This window comes from Fundulus heteroclitus, chromosome 4 (assembly GCF_011125445.2).
Source record: "Fundulus heteroclitus isolate FHET01 chromosome 4, MU-UCD_Fhet_4.1, whole genome shotgun sequence".
Lineage (NCBI taxonomy): Eukaryota > Metazoa > Chordata > Actinopteri > Cyprinodontiformes > Fundulidae > Fundulus > Fundulus heteroclitus.
In genome coordinates, this window is record NC_046364.1 from 25,243,713 (window position 1) to 25,261,319 (window position 17,607).

The window sequence follows — 17,607 nt, forward strand, 5'->3', positions numbered from 1 at the left end:
CTTACCATGTACACCTTCACTGATCCGCCTCTAAGTAATTTCTGGCCAATGGAAGTGGATTTAAATGTGTGAGTGTCTTCATTTCATTATCATCGATTGCATTTTATTAATAAAGCTTACAGAACTCTTAAGACATATTTTCTTCGGTTTTGATTGTTTTTATAACTCGGAGATTTTCACAAGATCAAATGGATATGAAATGTCCAGATACCCATGTGAGTCAGGAAAGCCAACAGGCTTCTGCAGTGTCGTTTAGGCAAACAAGTTAATTGTGTTATTGGAAGAATGAAAGCCAAGCGTGTTGAAGCTGAGGTCTGTCAGATCTAATTTCTTGTTTCAGAGGAAGTGTAGGCTTCACACTGCACACTGCTAATGTGGGCTTCCAGGAGGTCAGTCACTGAGGCTGAGCTGTCTGCGTTCCACAGCCCAGAGAGATGGAGCCAGTATCCTGGGAGAAGATGATGAGCTGGGCTGTATCTGCATTTGCATGTCTGTTGGGGTGTGTGTGTGTGTGTGTGTGTGGGGGGGGGCAGTCAAACCCAGTTAATATTGTGCTGGTCAGCTCAGGTGAATGACCCCATACAGCCCTTAGCCTTTCAGCTTGTCCTCTGGGCTACCTCCTGTTTCATAGAGCTATCTTCAAAGGTGACAGAAAAGAGTGGGGTGTAGGAAAGAAGTGCATGGATAAAATTTCAGAAAGACAGTGGCATGAGAGACAAGTGCAGACTGAGAAAGAGAAAGATGTGTGAGCGCAGAGGTATAGACTTTCAGGTGTGATTTGTGAGGAGAGCACAGAGCATTTCATCTGAATTCAGCCAAGTTCTCTGGAGAAGACATTGATCAGAATGAGATGTGAAGCGTGGCAAGAGAAAGGATGAACAGGAGCCGTGAGGACAGAGGAGGCTGGCGCAGAAGGGAAGAGGAAGGAATGGAAACGAAGGAAAGAGGTGCAGAAAATGAAGCGATGTTTATTATTGATGTTCTCAGTTCTCCAGTAATGGCTTAGAAGTAGATTCATATAAAAAATACGCCTTGATTCACTCTGCCTCTCTGTTTCTGCCTGCAATAGCTGAGGACTGAGACTGATCCCTCCCTTCTGGGCTCTCAATGAAAATCTTTTCACGCGACTTTTTATACTGTGATGGACTCTGATTCTTGAAAAAGCGATTGGTTGGACACTGATGTCCATCCCGTTAAAGTTGTCAGAGGGGTTGGATGGAGGATGGTGGAAGCTCCTAATGCACTGGAACAATGTTTGAAGAAACAATACAATTAGGAGCCTGTTTAACACACACACACACACACACACACACACTCTCAAAGCCTCCTCAAACACTTTAAAGTTTGCCAGGCACTGTAAGTATAATCAGCGTTGGGTTTAAAGAATAGCAGCAGACTTCTGTCATCTTAAAACAACCCCAATTTCAATTGTTGTGGAGGTTAATCCAAGTGATCGTTTGTAAACTGCTACACAGAAGTTACTCAAGATTCCTATGCTGAAGTCATGTCTTTTTTCCTCTCTCCATCAAAAAGAATAAATAAATACATGTATCCAGTCATATTCAATAAGTTATTTTATGCTGAATTTAATATTATGTAATTGGACAGACAAAAGTATACGGTTATGTGTTAAGTTCTGGTGTATTAAAGACAACAATGGAAAAAGGAATATACAAGAATAGCATCATTTCAAAATAATTTCAGGCAGAATAAACACTCTTTTAAAATTATAACATTAGACTTGAAAGCAATACTTTCAGCAGTTAATGTATATACAGTATGTTAGAAAAGTGCAAAGTACTTCCAATGATAATATCTGTTTACTGTATGTTTATTTGACCTCCAATTGGCTCAATGTGCTGAGCAGATAGAAAATGACATTGATATAACAAAGCTGGTGTAAAATAAAATAAAATGTCTCACTTTAACAAACTCTAGGTCTTTGTCTCTCTGGTGCAGTTTTGGTTAAAACAAGTATGTTCTTTATTCATTAAGTTACTCGCAATAGGTAGAGTAGCCAGAAGTTTCACACAAGTAAGACTAGTGATACTTGAGTGATAAAATGACTCAAGTAAAAGTAAAAAGTACTGTGCAGTAAAGCTACTACCAAAAGTGCATTTAGTTCACTAAGTTACTCAAGTAAATGTACTGTAGCTGATTAAATGTAACTAGTTACTACCCACCTCTGCCGATCAGTGTTACAGGAGCTAGGTGTTTGTCCTGTAACCGGCTGGTTGCCGGTTCGAACCCCTGCTCCGACCGCCTCAGTCATTGTGTCCATGGGCAAGACCCTTCACCCACTTTGCCTGCTGGTGGTGGTCAGAGGGCTCGGTGGCGCTGACTTTATGGCAGCCCTGCTTCTGTCAGTATGCCCCAGATGGCAGCTGTGGCTACAATGTTGCTCCACCAACAGGGTGTGAATGTGTGCATGAATGGATGAATGACTGAATGTAGTGTAAAGTGCTCTGGGGTTCTCAAGATTTGATAAAACGCTATATAAGTACAGGCCATTTATCATTAAAAAATCCAAGCTATCCTCTTTGAGTGTATTTTACACCAAGAGTGCTGCAGTAATAGGTGTCTGTGAAACCTTGGAGATGTGGATGTTTGCCATCAGCCCTGCGTAGGGCTGAGTGATCTGGAGAATATACCGAATAGAGCAGAAACTAAAGCTAACCACAAAATGCAGCTTTTTGCCAATGATTTCTCCGTGGTAACAATGCTTCTTGGCGATGTAGAGTTGGAAACCCTGTTTATTTCCCTTTAGATGGTGCCTCACATATTCAAGCTGCAGACCTCCACTGTCAGGCCCGGAAGTGCTGAGGTTTTTTGGGGGGTGGGGAGGTGGTGAGGACATTTAGAGAGGGTCATTTAAATACGAGAGAGACCAGCGAGAGAGCATATGTACGAAAAGAAGAAGGCGAGTGAACTTATTCTCCAAGTAGCGGTGAGTTTCCCATTTTTACTATCCACAGAGAGTAAATGCCTGGTTTCTAGTGTTCTTTGTAAATATAGGTGCTGCTGTATAGAGAGAGTTATAGAAGCCATTAATGACGCAAATTACAGAATGATACATGTCGGTTTGGGTTGTCGTTTTAATGCTTAGATATCCTAACATTAAATAACTTCAAAGTTTACTTTGACCAATGGTTAGGATTCTTAACTTTTTTAGTGCGTAAGGTAAAGTAACTATACGGATTTGTTCGTATGTTACATTATGAAATATTTTTGTAACATCTCTGTACATTAGTTGGGCATAATCACAAAGTTGAAAACATCTCTCTGTCACGTACATTACGTACGCTTCTTGGCTTCAGGTTTTCTATGTCAGGATGTATAATCTTCCTCATAACGTATTAAATTTCTTAACCCATAAGAACCCACGATGACACCAGTGTAACAACCACTTTGAATGTCCCCAGACTCTTCCTTATAAAGCCTTATGGCTGATATATGATCTAGGTAGACCTATTAATGATGGGATCTTTTCTTTTTGGAGCTTTTGTTTTAAATGTTACAGCTGATCATTTTGCTTATCTAGATTTTCAGGAAGAAGAGCAGCAGGCTGAGGTCTCAGTCAGACTTGCAGATGTGAACACACCTGTAGAAGGCATAAGCTTTATCAGAATCTTTTTGGTCAGATGCTGTTGGTGTAGGAGCTATGGCACAGAGTTTTGTTTTTGTGTGAGAGTAAAGCTCTACAGAACATTGATCATGTTGTGACTTGTTGTGTTTTTTTCTCTCATTAATCACTTAAAAAATTTGACTTATACTGTAGATACCAAGAGTTAGGCTAGTATTTAGTGGTACTTAGGTATTCCGGCAGCACAAGAACATAATTAGCAAAGACATAGAACAAAACATGACATTTTTGGGGGTTAAGAATAAAAATACAGAATTATACAACAGGAAAACTAACTGAAACAAATATATAGAGAAAGTGCAGTAAAGTCAAAATTAAATGATAATGAAAAGGCAGTAAAGAACTCTCTATAGTACACAATATAAAATATTGACCTATGGCATCTTATGAGATGTTGGCTTATGAATATGACTAATAGCTTAAGAGAAAATGTGTGCACTGACCAAATAGGTTTACTTTAAAAATAAAACCAATATATACAATAAACTGGGAATTGATATATTTTTTTGTCAAAATGTTTACTCATTTAACGCTGGAGATAGGCACCAGCACCCCCCGCGACCCCATGAGGGATTAAGCGGGTCAGAAAATGGATGTATGGATGGATGTTTACTCATTTGTGAGGAAAACGGTTAAACCGGAAATGCATTCACAATTTTATTTTAAAATGTGCCCCTTGCATTTCCGGGCCTGACAGTGGAGGTCTGCAGCCAGGTGCTTCTCCATTTCTGGGGTTGGGCAGCAGAGTTGTAACCTGACTCTAGCCAGCTGTATGTCGCTCCGCCTAGCTTCACTCACATCCATCTGGGACCTCTCCATAATAATGGCCTTTATTGAAGGCTGGGCCTTATCAAAAATCCTTGTATATGATTGGATAAGCCACTTGTCTGTCATCTTTATCGACGTGCTATTTCAACCACTCACACCGAAGCTAACCCGTGACGCTGTGAGAGCGACGCAGGAAAAAAACAAAACTTTTTTCTTTTTCTTTTTTTTTAAATGTGTTTGCGGCTCTAGTGGCACGCGTTTTATTGACAGTGAGCTGACAGGAAGAGGGGGGGAGACAGGCGGCAAAGCGCCGCGGGTCGGAGTCGATCCCGGGCCGACCGCGTCGAGGACTAAAGGCCTCCTAATTTGGTTTGCGCTAACCGCTAACTGCCCCCGGAAAACAAAACTTGCCAAATCCAGTCGGGAGAAGGGCGAAAACATGGTTTCCACCAACAAAAGTCTTCAGAGGCGTTCTCTGATGTTCTTTTAATGAAACAATATCAGATAGATTGGACAACACAGAAGAAATAGCAGCATCAATGTTAACGCTTGCTTCCTCAACGAGCCGCCATTGCTATCAAAACAGTCTCACGTCATGGTCGCGTCTCCACTACGTCACATCTATGAAACTCCAGCCCTGCATCCTGATTGGCTAGACAATAAAATTGGTTGGAGAAATCACTCTCTATGGGAGAGGTCCCAGATGGATGTGAGTGGAGCTAGGCGGAAGCAAAATCCATATGGCGAGAGTCATGTTAGCAGAGTTGAGCAACTTGGCTGTACCCTTGTACAAGTTAGCTTATAATTAAGATGTATTGCTAGGAAGCATTGCCACGCCACAGTAAAAACAACCAAACATCTCTATCACTGCTTTTTGTGCTTACAGTAAGTTTATATGTAACAAAGTGTAAATTACACAAGAACATTCAGCGATCGCGCTACTCCCCAGGGTGTCTTTATCCTTCCACTCCTCCTACAGATAGTTTATTAGTTTTTTAGCTAATCGAGTTACTTTAACTATTTAAAGTGTAACTCACAGCCATGCAAAGGCATAATCCCGCCCCCAGACAAATTTGCAAAACACTTCAGCGGCGTCTGCCTCCTGTTTGAGCCGATACAGGGAGGCAGCTTTTGGTTTGCTGGCTGGCTGTCTACGGTCCAACCTAAAACTAACTTCACCGCGGTGTCACACCAGCCCCTCCTCAGCTGCCTCGAGACACTAACGGCAGAACAATTGGTTGCTTTCACCTAAATTTGCCAATTACACAAGAAGTTGATAGATTTGTTTCTAGCTGTTTCTTTGAAGAAGAAACATCACTAGAGGTTTGAAAAGATGTCGCTATGGAGGCACAAGATGGAGGAAGCTGTTTTTTGTTTTGTTTTCTTAAGAAGGAGCTGCTTTTGTACCCCACAGCCTGGATAGCTGCCAACATCACTATATCAGAATTACGTCATAGGCACCAAAAGCAATGTTCATTTGAAATTCAATGTAAGACCACCGTTTAACCCGAGGAGGGCGCCACACTGACGATTTTAGACACGAAAGCAGGATTTCAGCAAATATGTATTAATCTTTCAAACTACTGATCAGGATGTATAGACTGTACTATAAGACAACCATGTTAACAGTTTATTAGTAGAAAAAAAAAAAGTTTATTTCGGGCCGACTTACCCTTTAAATATTGCTGCACCATAAAACAGGAGTTCTTGCAAACAGGTAAACCAATAAGCTGATCCCTTCTTTTCAGCAATCAGGTTTTTTCATATGAACAGAGGTTTTAACCTTAGACTATACTCTGTGGTCATTATGGAAAGGTCTTCTAAACACTCTAATCCTGTCGCTGTTTTCCTCAGCCCTGGATCTTTCTCCTTGGCTGAAAGTTGCCTTGTTAAAGCGGCTGCTGTTTTTATTGTTGACAGCCAGAGCTGACGTCAACACATTTCCGTCTGCTGCAGAGCTGCCTGATGCATGACTGAAAGGTTTTCTTCTGCTTTTAAACAAACTGATCTTTATGAGCTCTGCTCATTTTTTTTAATGAAGCGCTGAAAAATGAACTGTCATCCCAGATGTGACACAGATGAGGAAGAGCCGATGTACATATTTAAGCGACTCTCTGTTTATCGACATGTTCATCGTTCATCAGTGAGTCGGTTTGTTCGTGGCCGCCTCCTTTCATCTGCAGATGAGTTTGTTGTCTGGCGGCTCGTTCCTTGCGCAGCATCAAAGTTGAGAGACGGCACTGAGTTAATGCATTCGGCTTTTGATTTGCCTAGACAGCAAAAACATTAATGATGCAGGTAGGTCAGACTTAGGCAAGCTTAAAAAGAGAAAAACACTGTTAATCAGCAAATATGCAGTAGATTGCTTACATGTTTAGTATGAAAGCTCAGTCAGCAGAAACGGTGACCTAAATAAACAGTCCTTATCACAGATACAGTCACTGGTTCAGCATAGCTGAGGGAAGTGTGGGAGCTGCACCGTCCGGTTAGCCTGAGCCGTCATTTCACACCGAACAACGTCCCTTCAGTCCAGAATATTAAGCACAAAGTGACCTGTTTTCACTTTTAAGTTTTCCTCATTGTGAATTTTTCTTTGTGCACATTATCACTGTCTGTGAGCACACGGATGTCAGCTCAGAGAAAACATACCTGTGTGGCGTCGCTTCTACACGCCAAGGACAGGACATCTTCATGCACACACCATCTACAGCAAACACTCAATTTCCACTCGGTTTTAACCCCCCAAAGCGTTATCATTCTCCTCAACCTTGAGGGTCATAAATTCCTCCCTGCCTGACCACCATACAGCCCACTTTTCCGGACTATTGCACAAAAAACCCACTGCAGAGACTTTTTTTTTTTTTGCTCTGAACGGCTTAGTTTCCAGCACATGATGTTGGTCTGTGTGCGGCGTAATGAAAAATTCATGTGGCCAGTTACAGATTTGTTTCTGTTTTTGTCACACCTAAAATGTTCAGATGATCAAAGAAAGTCAGATACCAGATAGAGATGCAGTTTTTATTAAATTATTTAATACCGCAGTTAGGAAGACTGTCCAAACAAACCTGGCTCTATGGAAATAGGGATTGCCCCCACTTGTTCAAGCATTAATTAACTCATCAGTCACGTTTTTTATTTATTTATTTATATTTTTCATAATTTTCATTAGAGAGAAACTCTCCAATGGGTGTGAATTAAAACATTTTGGCAAAGAAGAGCGGACCAAAATTCCTCCTCAGCGAAGGAAAAGACTCCCTGCCAGCTGTTGCTGTGGAACTTGGAACAACCCGTTAATGGGGTTTGAAGGGGAACCTCCTGTTTCAGAAGTTGAGTTATCGTTAAGTCCTTTAACTCCGCATTTTGTATTTGCTCAGGTCATGTTTATCTGTCATAACAATTTGTTTGATGATCTGAAACATTTAAGTGTGACAAAAAGCAATATCTGAAGCCATCTGTAAGCAGGCTAACTCTCGTTAAGAGCTCTGTATTTAAAGGGCATCTCCCCAGATCTTATATGGAGAAATATGATCTAGTGTCAGGCGCGGATTCAGGCGGGGGCGCAGGGGGCGCGCGCACCCCCTTTTGGAGACCAAAAGTATTTTTTTAAAGAGCCCGAAATTTTAAACATCCTTCATAGAATTAAGAATAATAGCCAGTACCTGTCATTTAGAACGCACTGTAACGGCGGCGCGGCATAAATTGTCGTCACAATCACCGATACTGCGGGCGGCATTTAGTGCCCAAATATGGGCAGTAATGGCGGCCTGACGTCACATCCTGTGACGTTTCTTAGCAGAGAGGCACTGCTCTCACACAGCTGCGATAAACAACAATTATTTCGGATTTCCAGAGGACTTCACCATTGAAATTCTCTAGAGCTATTGTTGAAGCAACAATGCCCACGTGCATGGCAGTTTGATGTTGCAATACATCGGGTAAAAGTGGAAAAACATCACAAAAATAAGGAGACCGCTGCCGCAGCAGACAGATTCATCTCACATCGTTCCTTTTTGGTCTCCTTGCCTCAAACTGGTATGGCTGGATTTCGTCAAAAATCAGGTTGCTGTCAAGAAAGTCTTCTATATATTCCAAATCGCTCTCAGATGATGATGATAAATCCATGAAACTCCATCACTATCGCTAAATAATCACTCTCTGCCGCACCGGTCGTGGCCATCTTGGATAATAGCGCGCAGTGACGAGCGTGTTCTTCTTCTACTACTATTTCTTCTTCTTCTCTTTTTTTAATAGTGGTTGGCAAACAACTTTTAGGTGCATTACCGCCACCTTCCAGATTGGAGTATGGATCAATCTTAATCTTATATTCTCCCCACAGAAAAAAAGTATGATGATCGTTAGAAAATGTTGATAATGAGAAAACATTGAGTTCTCACAAGTTGTGTAAAGTTGTAAAGTAATGCTATTTCAGGAAAACTTTTTCAAATAACAGGAAAGTTATGAAAATTAAATTTTTGTTGCAGTTTTTGAAAAGTATTGAAAAAAGAGTGTAAAGTAAAAAAAATAGTGGACATTGACACGCATACAATAGTTATTGTGTAGTGTGTATTGTCTGATCTAAACCTTTTAGTGCCACATGAGTTTTATTGTTAAAACTAAGAATGGTCTCCTTTATGAAAACATACTAGGCTTAAAACTATTGCCAAGCAACTTGCATATGATGAACGATGAGAGTGAGAAAGAGATCTTTACATCATATAAAGATGATCTACCATCAGGATCAACATTCAGGCAGGAAGTGAAGTTGTGGCACACAAAGTGGTTATCATCAGTGGAAAAACCCAGCTCTCTCCCTGAAATTCTAAGGATAACAAATATGAAGTGCTACCCGTGCTACCCAAACATTTCTATGATTCTTCACCTTCTGTCAGTTATACCTTTTACAAGTGCTTCTGTGGAACGTGCTAACTCAGGCCTTAAAGCAGTGAAAACTTTGCTGAGATCAACAATGGGACAGGAAAGGTTTGTGGCTTTGCTACTTATGTATGTCCACAAGGACATTCATTTAGACATCAACAAAATCATTGACATATTTGTCCAGAAGCATCCCAGAAGGTTGACATTCATAAACCCATTATCATCATCATCATAAAGTTGAAGGTGTTGTAGAAGAGAACAATATTCTTTGTAAAGTCTTACAGTTCTATTATAGGCTTATGGCTTAACTTCCCCGTACATGTTCATTGGTTTAACTTACTTTAAAGATTTTTTTTCCTCAACATGGTTTATCTTGTTAAAATATGTTAAAAAATAATTTATCACTTGAACTATACCAAACTGTTCTTAAGTCCTTGGGTCTTTCTAAGTATTTTTTTTTTCTTAATATAGTTTATATGGTTAAAATATATTGTTAAAATACATGTATATTTTTAAAACTCCTTTATCACCTGAACCATACCAAACAGTTAAGTCCTTGGGTCTGTTTATTTCATTTTCTGTATAAATATCATTTCTGGAAATAAAGAAAATCTTTATTTGATTAATTGTTGATAAGGATAATTTTTTTTTCAAACTACTTTTTAACCTTGTGCATGCTGTAAAAAGCACGAGATTTTGACTTAAAAACCCATTTTCAATTACAATAAGGTAATAATGCTAATTCCACTTATGTTCATCCATTAAAATTATTATCAATTAAAAAACCCTTAGATGAATAATTAGGGTAGTGTGAAAGAGTAAAGATGGCATTCTTTGGTCATTTAGCCTCACATTGTCTCGACCCCATGACCCTTAGATGCGCACCCCCCTTTGAAAAATCCTGGATCCGCCCCTGAGTGTGATGATTTTGAGTTAAATTTCAGATGTTCAACTCACCTAGAAACAAACAACTATGCTGACTATTGTTGGAACTAACTACAGGGCTGTAGTTAGTTCTTTTTCTCTCTAACTGGACAGGTTTCCAGTCTGTGTGGCAGCTGAATCCATACATGCCACATGTTGGAGATTCCCATCATCTGGCCATGTGTTTGAAAGTGTTTCCTTTACTGCTCATATTTATACCTGTCTGTTTTCTAATAAGAGCTGATATATAACTGGGTTTTTCCCATGTGTTTTTGAGTAGAACTATTTTTTTCAAGTCAATCAAAACCTTTTTAAACTGAAAAAGAATCAGACCGTATAAAGCAGCTTTCCATTGACAAGCTATAAGCACTCAGCATTCTGCATAAAAGCTGTGTAAATGCATGCACAGAAAGCTAACCAGTCCTGAGCAAACTAGCCACACTGTGAGGATCCCAGGGGCCTGAATGAATGATATAGTTCTGGTGGATGGCTTTTTTTCCCCCCCTATCCCAACTTTGGAGAATAAAAGCAATCAAGAAGAAGGAGCCTGGCTCACTCGTTCACCACTGCAGAGACCCGGGTTCATTACCAGGCTGCAGTGCTTCTGCTTTGTCTTTCTGTACTGATCCAACACAGTTGGATGTGTCTGTGTGTGGGCAGTCGGTGAGGGATCGCTGTCTCTGTACTATCACCCCGCCAGTAGCTGGTGCCTGTGCAAAAGAAAATACATCCTATTGTGAGAGTCCGGAAGATAGAAGTACAAGACAACAAAAAGCAGTTCTGTTGCCTGCAGTGATAACAACCGGAGAACATATCAGTGTCAAAAAGGGAAAGGAATCCTGCTCGGCTCTTAGTTAAAAGAGCACTGACAGTGCTGCTGGAACTCTGCAAAAAAAACACTGCTTTTATTAGTCTGACGCCAGTTCTCATTTTTTTTGTTCTGTCTCTGTCTTGTCAGCTCCAGTCCTTCCTGCAGGTCAGCGTGTTCCAGGTGCGGGTGGACGAGTGTCCTGGCTCAGAGTGCGCCGGCACCGCTGGCTGCACCAACGTGCTGAACGTGCGGGACGCGCCCACAGTGGTGGACTGTGGGACAATGAGCCTGGTCTCTGTGATGGTGGAGTCCAAAGCCGTGTGCTCCTGCCCAGGCCGGGAGCAGTCCCATCAGCCCTGCGCCTCGTATCCCAGGAACCCCTGCTTCAATGGAGGCGTGTGCGTGGACACTCAGCATGGCTACAGGTGAGGATCCGTGGGAACAACGCACGCACTATTCCTGCTCGTTTATCATCGTCATGAAGGATATGTGGACATGAAGGCTGTAAATAATAGGAACCTAGACAAACAGAAGTCATGGACTCAAGGAACTTCTTCTGCATCAACATTTCACATCTAAATTCAATCAACTTTGCATGCAGGTAACATTTACACACATCATAGGGGCGACTTCCAGCAAATCAAAACCAATAAATAACAAGTGATGCAGTATTTTCAGAAACTGTCAGTATAATGAAAAGCTTTTTTTTAGATCAAAATGAAGGGGTTTTGTCTTGTGATGTAAGGTAGATGACTTGTTGGAGGGGCCAATAGTATTTGGAGTTCTTTTCCAGATTCATTTAAAAAAATTGGCATCCAGAAATCTGTTAAAAAGGTGATCTTGCTTAATTTTGTTAGGAATAAAATAAAATTATTGCACATTTAAGTTATTATTATGTGGTCATTGTTGGTTTTAGACTCATTTACAGAAAGTCAGAAAACTTTGCTAAAAATCCTTAGAACCAGTTCACTGTTCCCTAACAGAAAATGTTGAAACTCTGAGTGAAACAAAGAAAGTGTTTTTTATTTCAGATTAGAACTAACTTTATTGTTACCTGTTGTTACCCTGCATTGTATTGTCCACTCTTTCACTATATGCTGCCCTATGTCTCTCTGAGCCCAGTGATTTTAGGTTCATTATGTAACCATGTTCTAATTCTACCTTTTAAACCTTTGTTACTAAGACTAAAGAATAAACATGTTCCACTTTATGCTATAAAGTCCAGCATAATGAGATAGACACAGTGTATGGAGTGAATGAGAGAGAGAGTTTCTAAATTTCTAAATGAACAGAACAGAAACTGCTTTTATTTTGAAAGGTCAGACGTGTCTGTATTGAGCGTTTAGCTAATGTTCTCCTGAAACAACCCAAGGCCACTGAATACAGAATTTAGCTGGGAAAAAAAACACGTGATCATTAGTCTGAAGTTACAGCTGACAATAATAGGTCGTCCTGAGCCATTAGTAGTCCAAAGGCAATGAATGTCAATGGTTGACAAGTCAAGCCAAGCTTTTCCAGTAAAATATTCAAATGCAGCAGATCACTTGTCAAAACTGCTGTCAGTAGCTTACAGTCTTCTTCTTCTAACAGCTTTTCCCTTCCAGGGGTTTGCACACTGAGTAGTTTTTCTCCATCTAAGCCTGTCTTCTGCATCTTCCTCTATCACACTGACTACCATCGTGTCCTCTTTCACTCCATCCATAAATGTCCTCTTCGGTCCTCCTCCAGGCCTCCTGCCTGGCAGATCCAGCCTCAGCATCCTTCTACAGTATACTCACTATCGCTCCTCTCTACATGCCCAAACCACCTCAGTCTGGCCTCTCTGGCTTTATCTCCAAATAAAATCACGTGCTGTCCGTCTGATGTACTCATTCCTGGTCCTATCCATTCACGTCACTCCTAAAGAGAACCTCAGTATCTTCATCTCTGCCTCCCGTCTCTTCCTTGGTGCCACTCCCTGGTGCTCATATGCTGTCGATGTGTTTCCCTCTGACCCGCTCTGTGCTTCTCTATCAACATTCTCAAAGCAGATACTGCATCTGTAGTACTTTTTCTTGGCATGAAACTATAGAGCTGCTCTCTGATTCTCACCTCTGACTTCAGTCTAGCTTCCAATACTCTTTCCTATAATTTAAACTGCATTCCTCTAAAATTGCCACAACTCATCACACCTCCCTTATTTTATTTTGTTTTATTTTATTTTTTTTTTTAAAAATGTTGCCAGCACAAATCTCCATTCCACACCCTGGAACTACCAGTCTTACCTTCTCATTCAATAGTTTGTCTTTATTTCTATTACTACCTCTGACAACGCCTTCTAGACGGTTGGAAAACCATTTCAGGTGACCAGCCTCATAAAGCTAATTGAGCGAATTAAAAAAAGATTTAGAAATAGCTTAAATTTACAAGATGTTTTGAGTGATTTAATCATTTTGGGTTTGATACATCTTTTAAGTGGTCGTTTTGATGTCTTCACTATGCCTGTGGGTGAATACTTTGTTGTATGTACCAGCTTGCTTTCACCTCGGAGATGAAGTTTGTTGAGTCAGATCTCTGCCAACTCCCTCAGTCTTTGTGTTCTGAAACTCAAGTTCCCATCTCTGATTGGTTATTTTAAGTATTACACACAATAATGCTTCACAGTTTAGTTAGATGTATTTTGTAGTTGTATTATTTAAATGATTTGTGGTTTAACAGAAGCCACAAAAGAAAAACAAATGAAAGAAACCTAAAAATATAATCCAATTGGAAGCTTTCGTTAAAACTATTCCTTTCAGATGATTTTCTATAGTTTTGACAGGAAAAAATTAGAATAATTCAACTTTAGGATGTGTTTTGCACATAGCGTTTCTTTCCATGTAGGTGTGTTGGTTTATTTGCCGTTATAGGTTACTGTCTCTTTAATTCTGACGTTTCCTGGTTTTTGAAGTTCTAGTTTTGGTGAATCACAACAAAAAAACAAGTTGGTTGGAATCAACTTGTGCTTTTTTTCTTTTTCTTTAACCTCCTTTACAATAGATGCATAAAACATTATAATATCTGTCAAAGATGTGCACATCACTTACAAGTTATCTTTTAATGACCAGGATTGTTTAAACATTCATATTGTTTCAGTTAGAATTCAAAATTCTCATAAAATTACGGTTTCACTGAGCTCATTTTCCTCTCGAGAAAAGCCAACAAATCCTGGGGTTTATGTGCTACTTTATTTATCAGCTCTGGACACATTTCAATGCTGTCACCGGTGATGTTTGCACACTTTCATTTCCCCTTCTACGGCACTGAAAGGCCATTAGAATGAATAAGCTTGGGGCATTAGGAGTTTGATAAAAGCATGGTAAATAAATGAATACGCTTGTAAGCCTCCTGGCTGATCCTGCAGCTTTTACGGGGTCAGACTGAGGAGCAGACACAAAAGAATTCCCAAACATTTCATTTTGCGACTGAAAAGGCAGCTCAATGAAAGCTCAGGCTCTCGGCCTTCAGGATCATTCTGCGTCTTGAGGGGCGAGATTCACACAAGAGTGTCTCAGAATGTCGAATATTCCTTTGGTATGTTAAGGGGAACTTGTGGCAGTAAAACAAGCATGCCGTCCTGAGGAGGAGTCACAGTCTGATTCAAGTAAAAGGATGTGCTCAATGTGCAGGGCTGGATTTTGGAGAATCTCGGCCCCTGAGCTTCAGTATTTAAGCATAAAGCGCATTGATGTTCATTTAGTGATTTGATTTTTTGTATATAGAATGGTGCCTATTCTTATCATATTTTACAGTTTGCAAAACAAAAATAACCCAACAACTTAAAAAATGGGCTTCAAAAATGGATTATCTGTATATTTGGATTTGGTGTGTGGACCACAAGACAACAGGATAATATAGTTACGAGTAATAAAGTGCAACTGTCACATGTACTTTTATATATGAGCAACATACATATGGACAGAAATGACATGGCATTTAAAAACTTTGCACGTGGAAATGAAGTTATCAAAACTTGTAAACTTGTAAAACTCCTCATAATCAAAAGTAAAAGAATCTGGAAGCACTTCTCTGCCACTCAGAAAAAGACAAGATGTAAACAAATGGTGTTCCTTTGTTAGGGCAGTCAGGCAACGCTGCAGTTCGTTACTTGGTGCTTATCTGTACATTTTACTGGAGCCCTGGCTCGCCGTCTCCCTGGATGGTGTGTTATAGCTCTTGGGCTGTTTTACAGCATCCTGCATTCAGTCATTACTTTGCTTATACTGGTAAAACAATGAACTATATTTCTCGTGTTTTACCTTCACACCAACAGATTTGCCGTGTCTTTCACTTGCAGCGCATGTTGTGATCATCTAAGGGTTGATGTCCCCTCTGGATTACATGCAAATAATGCTCTCCTTTCTCCAACTGCTTTGCTTTATATCCCCTCAACAAATATTGCCATAGGATCAACAAATGCACATTCAAAAAACTGCTGAACCATTTGACCCTTACCAAAACACCTAAACCGCATTAAATGACAGCTGGAACAGCAACAAACACCGTAGAATTGGATGTGCTGTAAGTCAATTCCAAGATGTTCTTGGCCATGGACACTTTAGAACCCTAACCCGAATATGTCTAATAGCTCCTAGCTGCTGTTCCTTTTCCTCACATGGGATCAGCAGTAAGATATTTTTATGTGGAGGAAAGGAGCTCCAGGTTGCTGTGCCGATTTCGGACAGCCTTTAACTTTGACCTTGTTATGTGATGGAAACGAACATGAGTGATGCGAGTCTCTAGAGCCTTCTGAAAATGAACTACAAAAGTGCGCGCTCTCCTTCTCCTTCCTTACTGACTGCACTATTTGGACAGCACTTATCATGGCGACCGCTGCCGCACTTCTGCTTTGACTAAAGTGTCCTACCCAAAAGAGCTATTTGGATGGAGCAACTGGACTAATTTTAAGGCTCCGATTTAAGCCTGTTTGATGTTGCGATGACCCGGACAACTGACAATATGCACAGGCGCGTTCCTCTGACTTCTCTATTGTTTTTTTTTTTTGTCTTTAGCATTTAAAATCTTTTCCTGGCCTCAAAATGCTACGGTGTAGGTCAACTAGGAAGCTGTCGCTGCCCTCTGCTGCATAAATTTGGTTAGAATATATTATTATTAACTGTTGGTTAAAATAGTGTTATTTTATGCCATTGACATAAAAGGCAGAGAAACTACTACATGATGGAAGTAAAGCGTAAAGCTGCAATATCATCACTTTTCTTATTAGCTATTAAATCAATTGTTTATTTCCACAAAAAGAAAACAGATCCCAAATATGTGTAAGTTGGACTGGCAGAGTCTGCATCTCTGTGATGATGAAGGACGTATGTCAGTTCCATCTGCACCAAATATATCGTTTATATCCAGCTGCCCCTATCGGCAAATTCAAGCATGACTGAGGAAGTCTTCGACATTATAATGCTTGTTGCAAGAACTCCATGACACCAGCATCAGCGCTTTGGCACTAAGCATCATCTTTTAGACACGGGCACAGAGAGGCTCATAAAATAGACGATAGGAATTTTATTCAGCTCTAACCACACAGCCAATAAATCTGATCAATCTTTTTTAGGATTTTTAAACTGTCTTTAGGGGCTGTAAACATTGATGTTAAAAGTATCTGAAGAGATTTGACTAACACAAGCGCAAACACGCAGCATTTGCAGTTTGTGGTCTGGGACTTTCTTTTCAATGACGCAATAACATCCAGTATCAAAACCCGAGCTCAAATACAATTTTGTGACAACGAAAGGTTGAGCTCGACCACAGTGGCGTTTCTCAATTTCTAGTGTAATGCCTAAAAAAAGATTTTTGCAGAATTTTTGTTTTAACCATTATCTCCTTACTTACTTACTTACTTACTATTTGCAGTCTGTCCACTCTGATCAAATTTATCACTTTTAGGTTTTCTACCGTGTTATTTTCACTCCGTCTTTGAAAATGGGTATCCAAGACCAGTGTTTCTCTTCCAAATATAAAAGAAACAGAATTTAGAAACGTTCAGTGGGGAAGAAAACTACAGTACAACTCTGAAATGTTCCTGTTTCCAGATGTTATAAATAGAAAGAGACCTTTCAGTCTCTTAGATGAAAGATGTTAGCTGTTGCATAATACCAGTTCTTGTGCCAAAGATTAACTGTCTCTATTAGGATAAATGACTCTGCAAACACGGCTGCAAGTGATGTGAAAAACGTTCAGCACATCATGATAACAACAAATCGCGTTTATGCCACCAGTGACGTCAGCCTTCCTGAGTTAGGAAACATGACGGCTCTGTTTAAACTTTGCGTCGTGCAGCCTGACGCGCCGCGTATCCTCAGGCTCGACTCCTCAGAGGTGGAAATGAAGGGCTCCCTGCAACCAATTAAATCCAACTTCAGTGACTGGGATTACGCTTTTATCACATCCACAACATTAACACTGTGCAAAAGTTGCACTTTATGATGAAATGAACACTTGGTTCTTACTCTTGCATTGGTTTATGAGCAAAGTGGAAACTTCCTAAAATTAGCAAATCGCTTCTGCTCTATTATCAAACCAGTGTAAAATGGGGAGCTGGTTCATTTCATCC

At 40.2% G+C, this 17,607-nt stretch overlaps 1 protein-coding gene across 1 annotated transcript in view; it reads left to right on the forward strand.

Moving 5' to 3' along the window:
• si:ch211-186j3.6 (neural-cadherin) overlaps positions 1-17,607 on the forward strand; it is a 488,898-nt gene that overhangs the window by 302,363 nt on the left and 168,928 nt on the right. Inside the window, exon 26 of the mRNA XM_036135719.1 lies at positions 11,169-11,446. Within this exon, the coding sequence (XP_035991612.1) occupies positions 11,169-11,446 (278 nt within the window). The remainder of the gene's footprint in view (positions 1-11,168; positions 11,447-17,607) is intronic.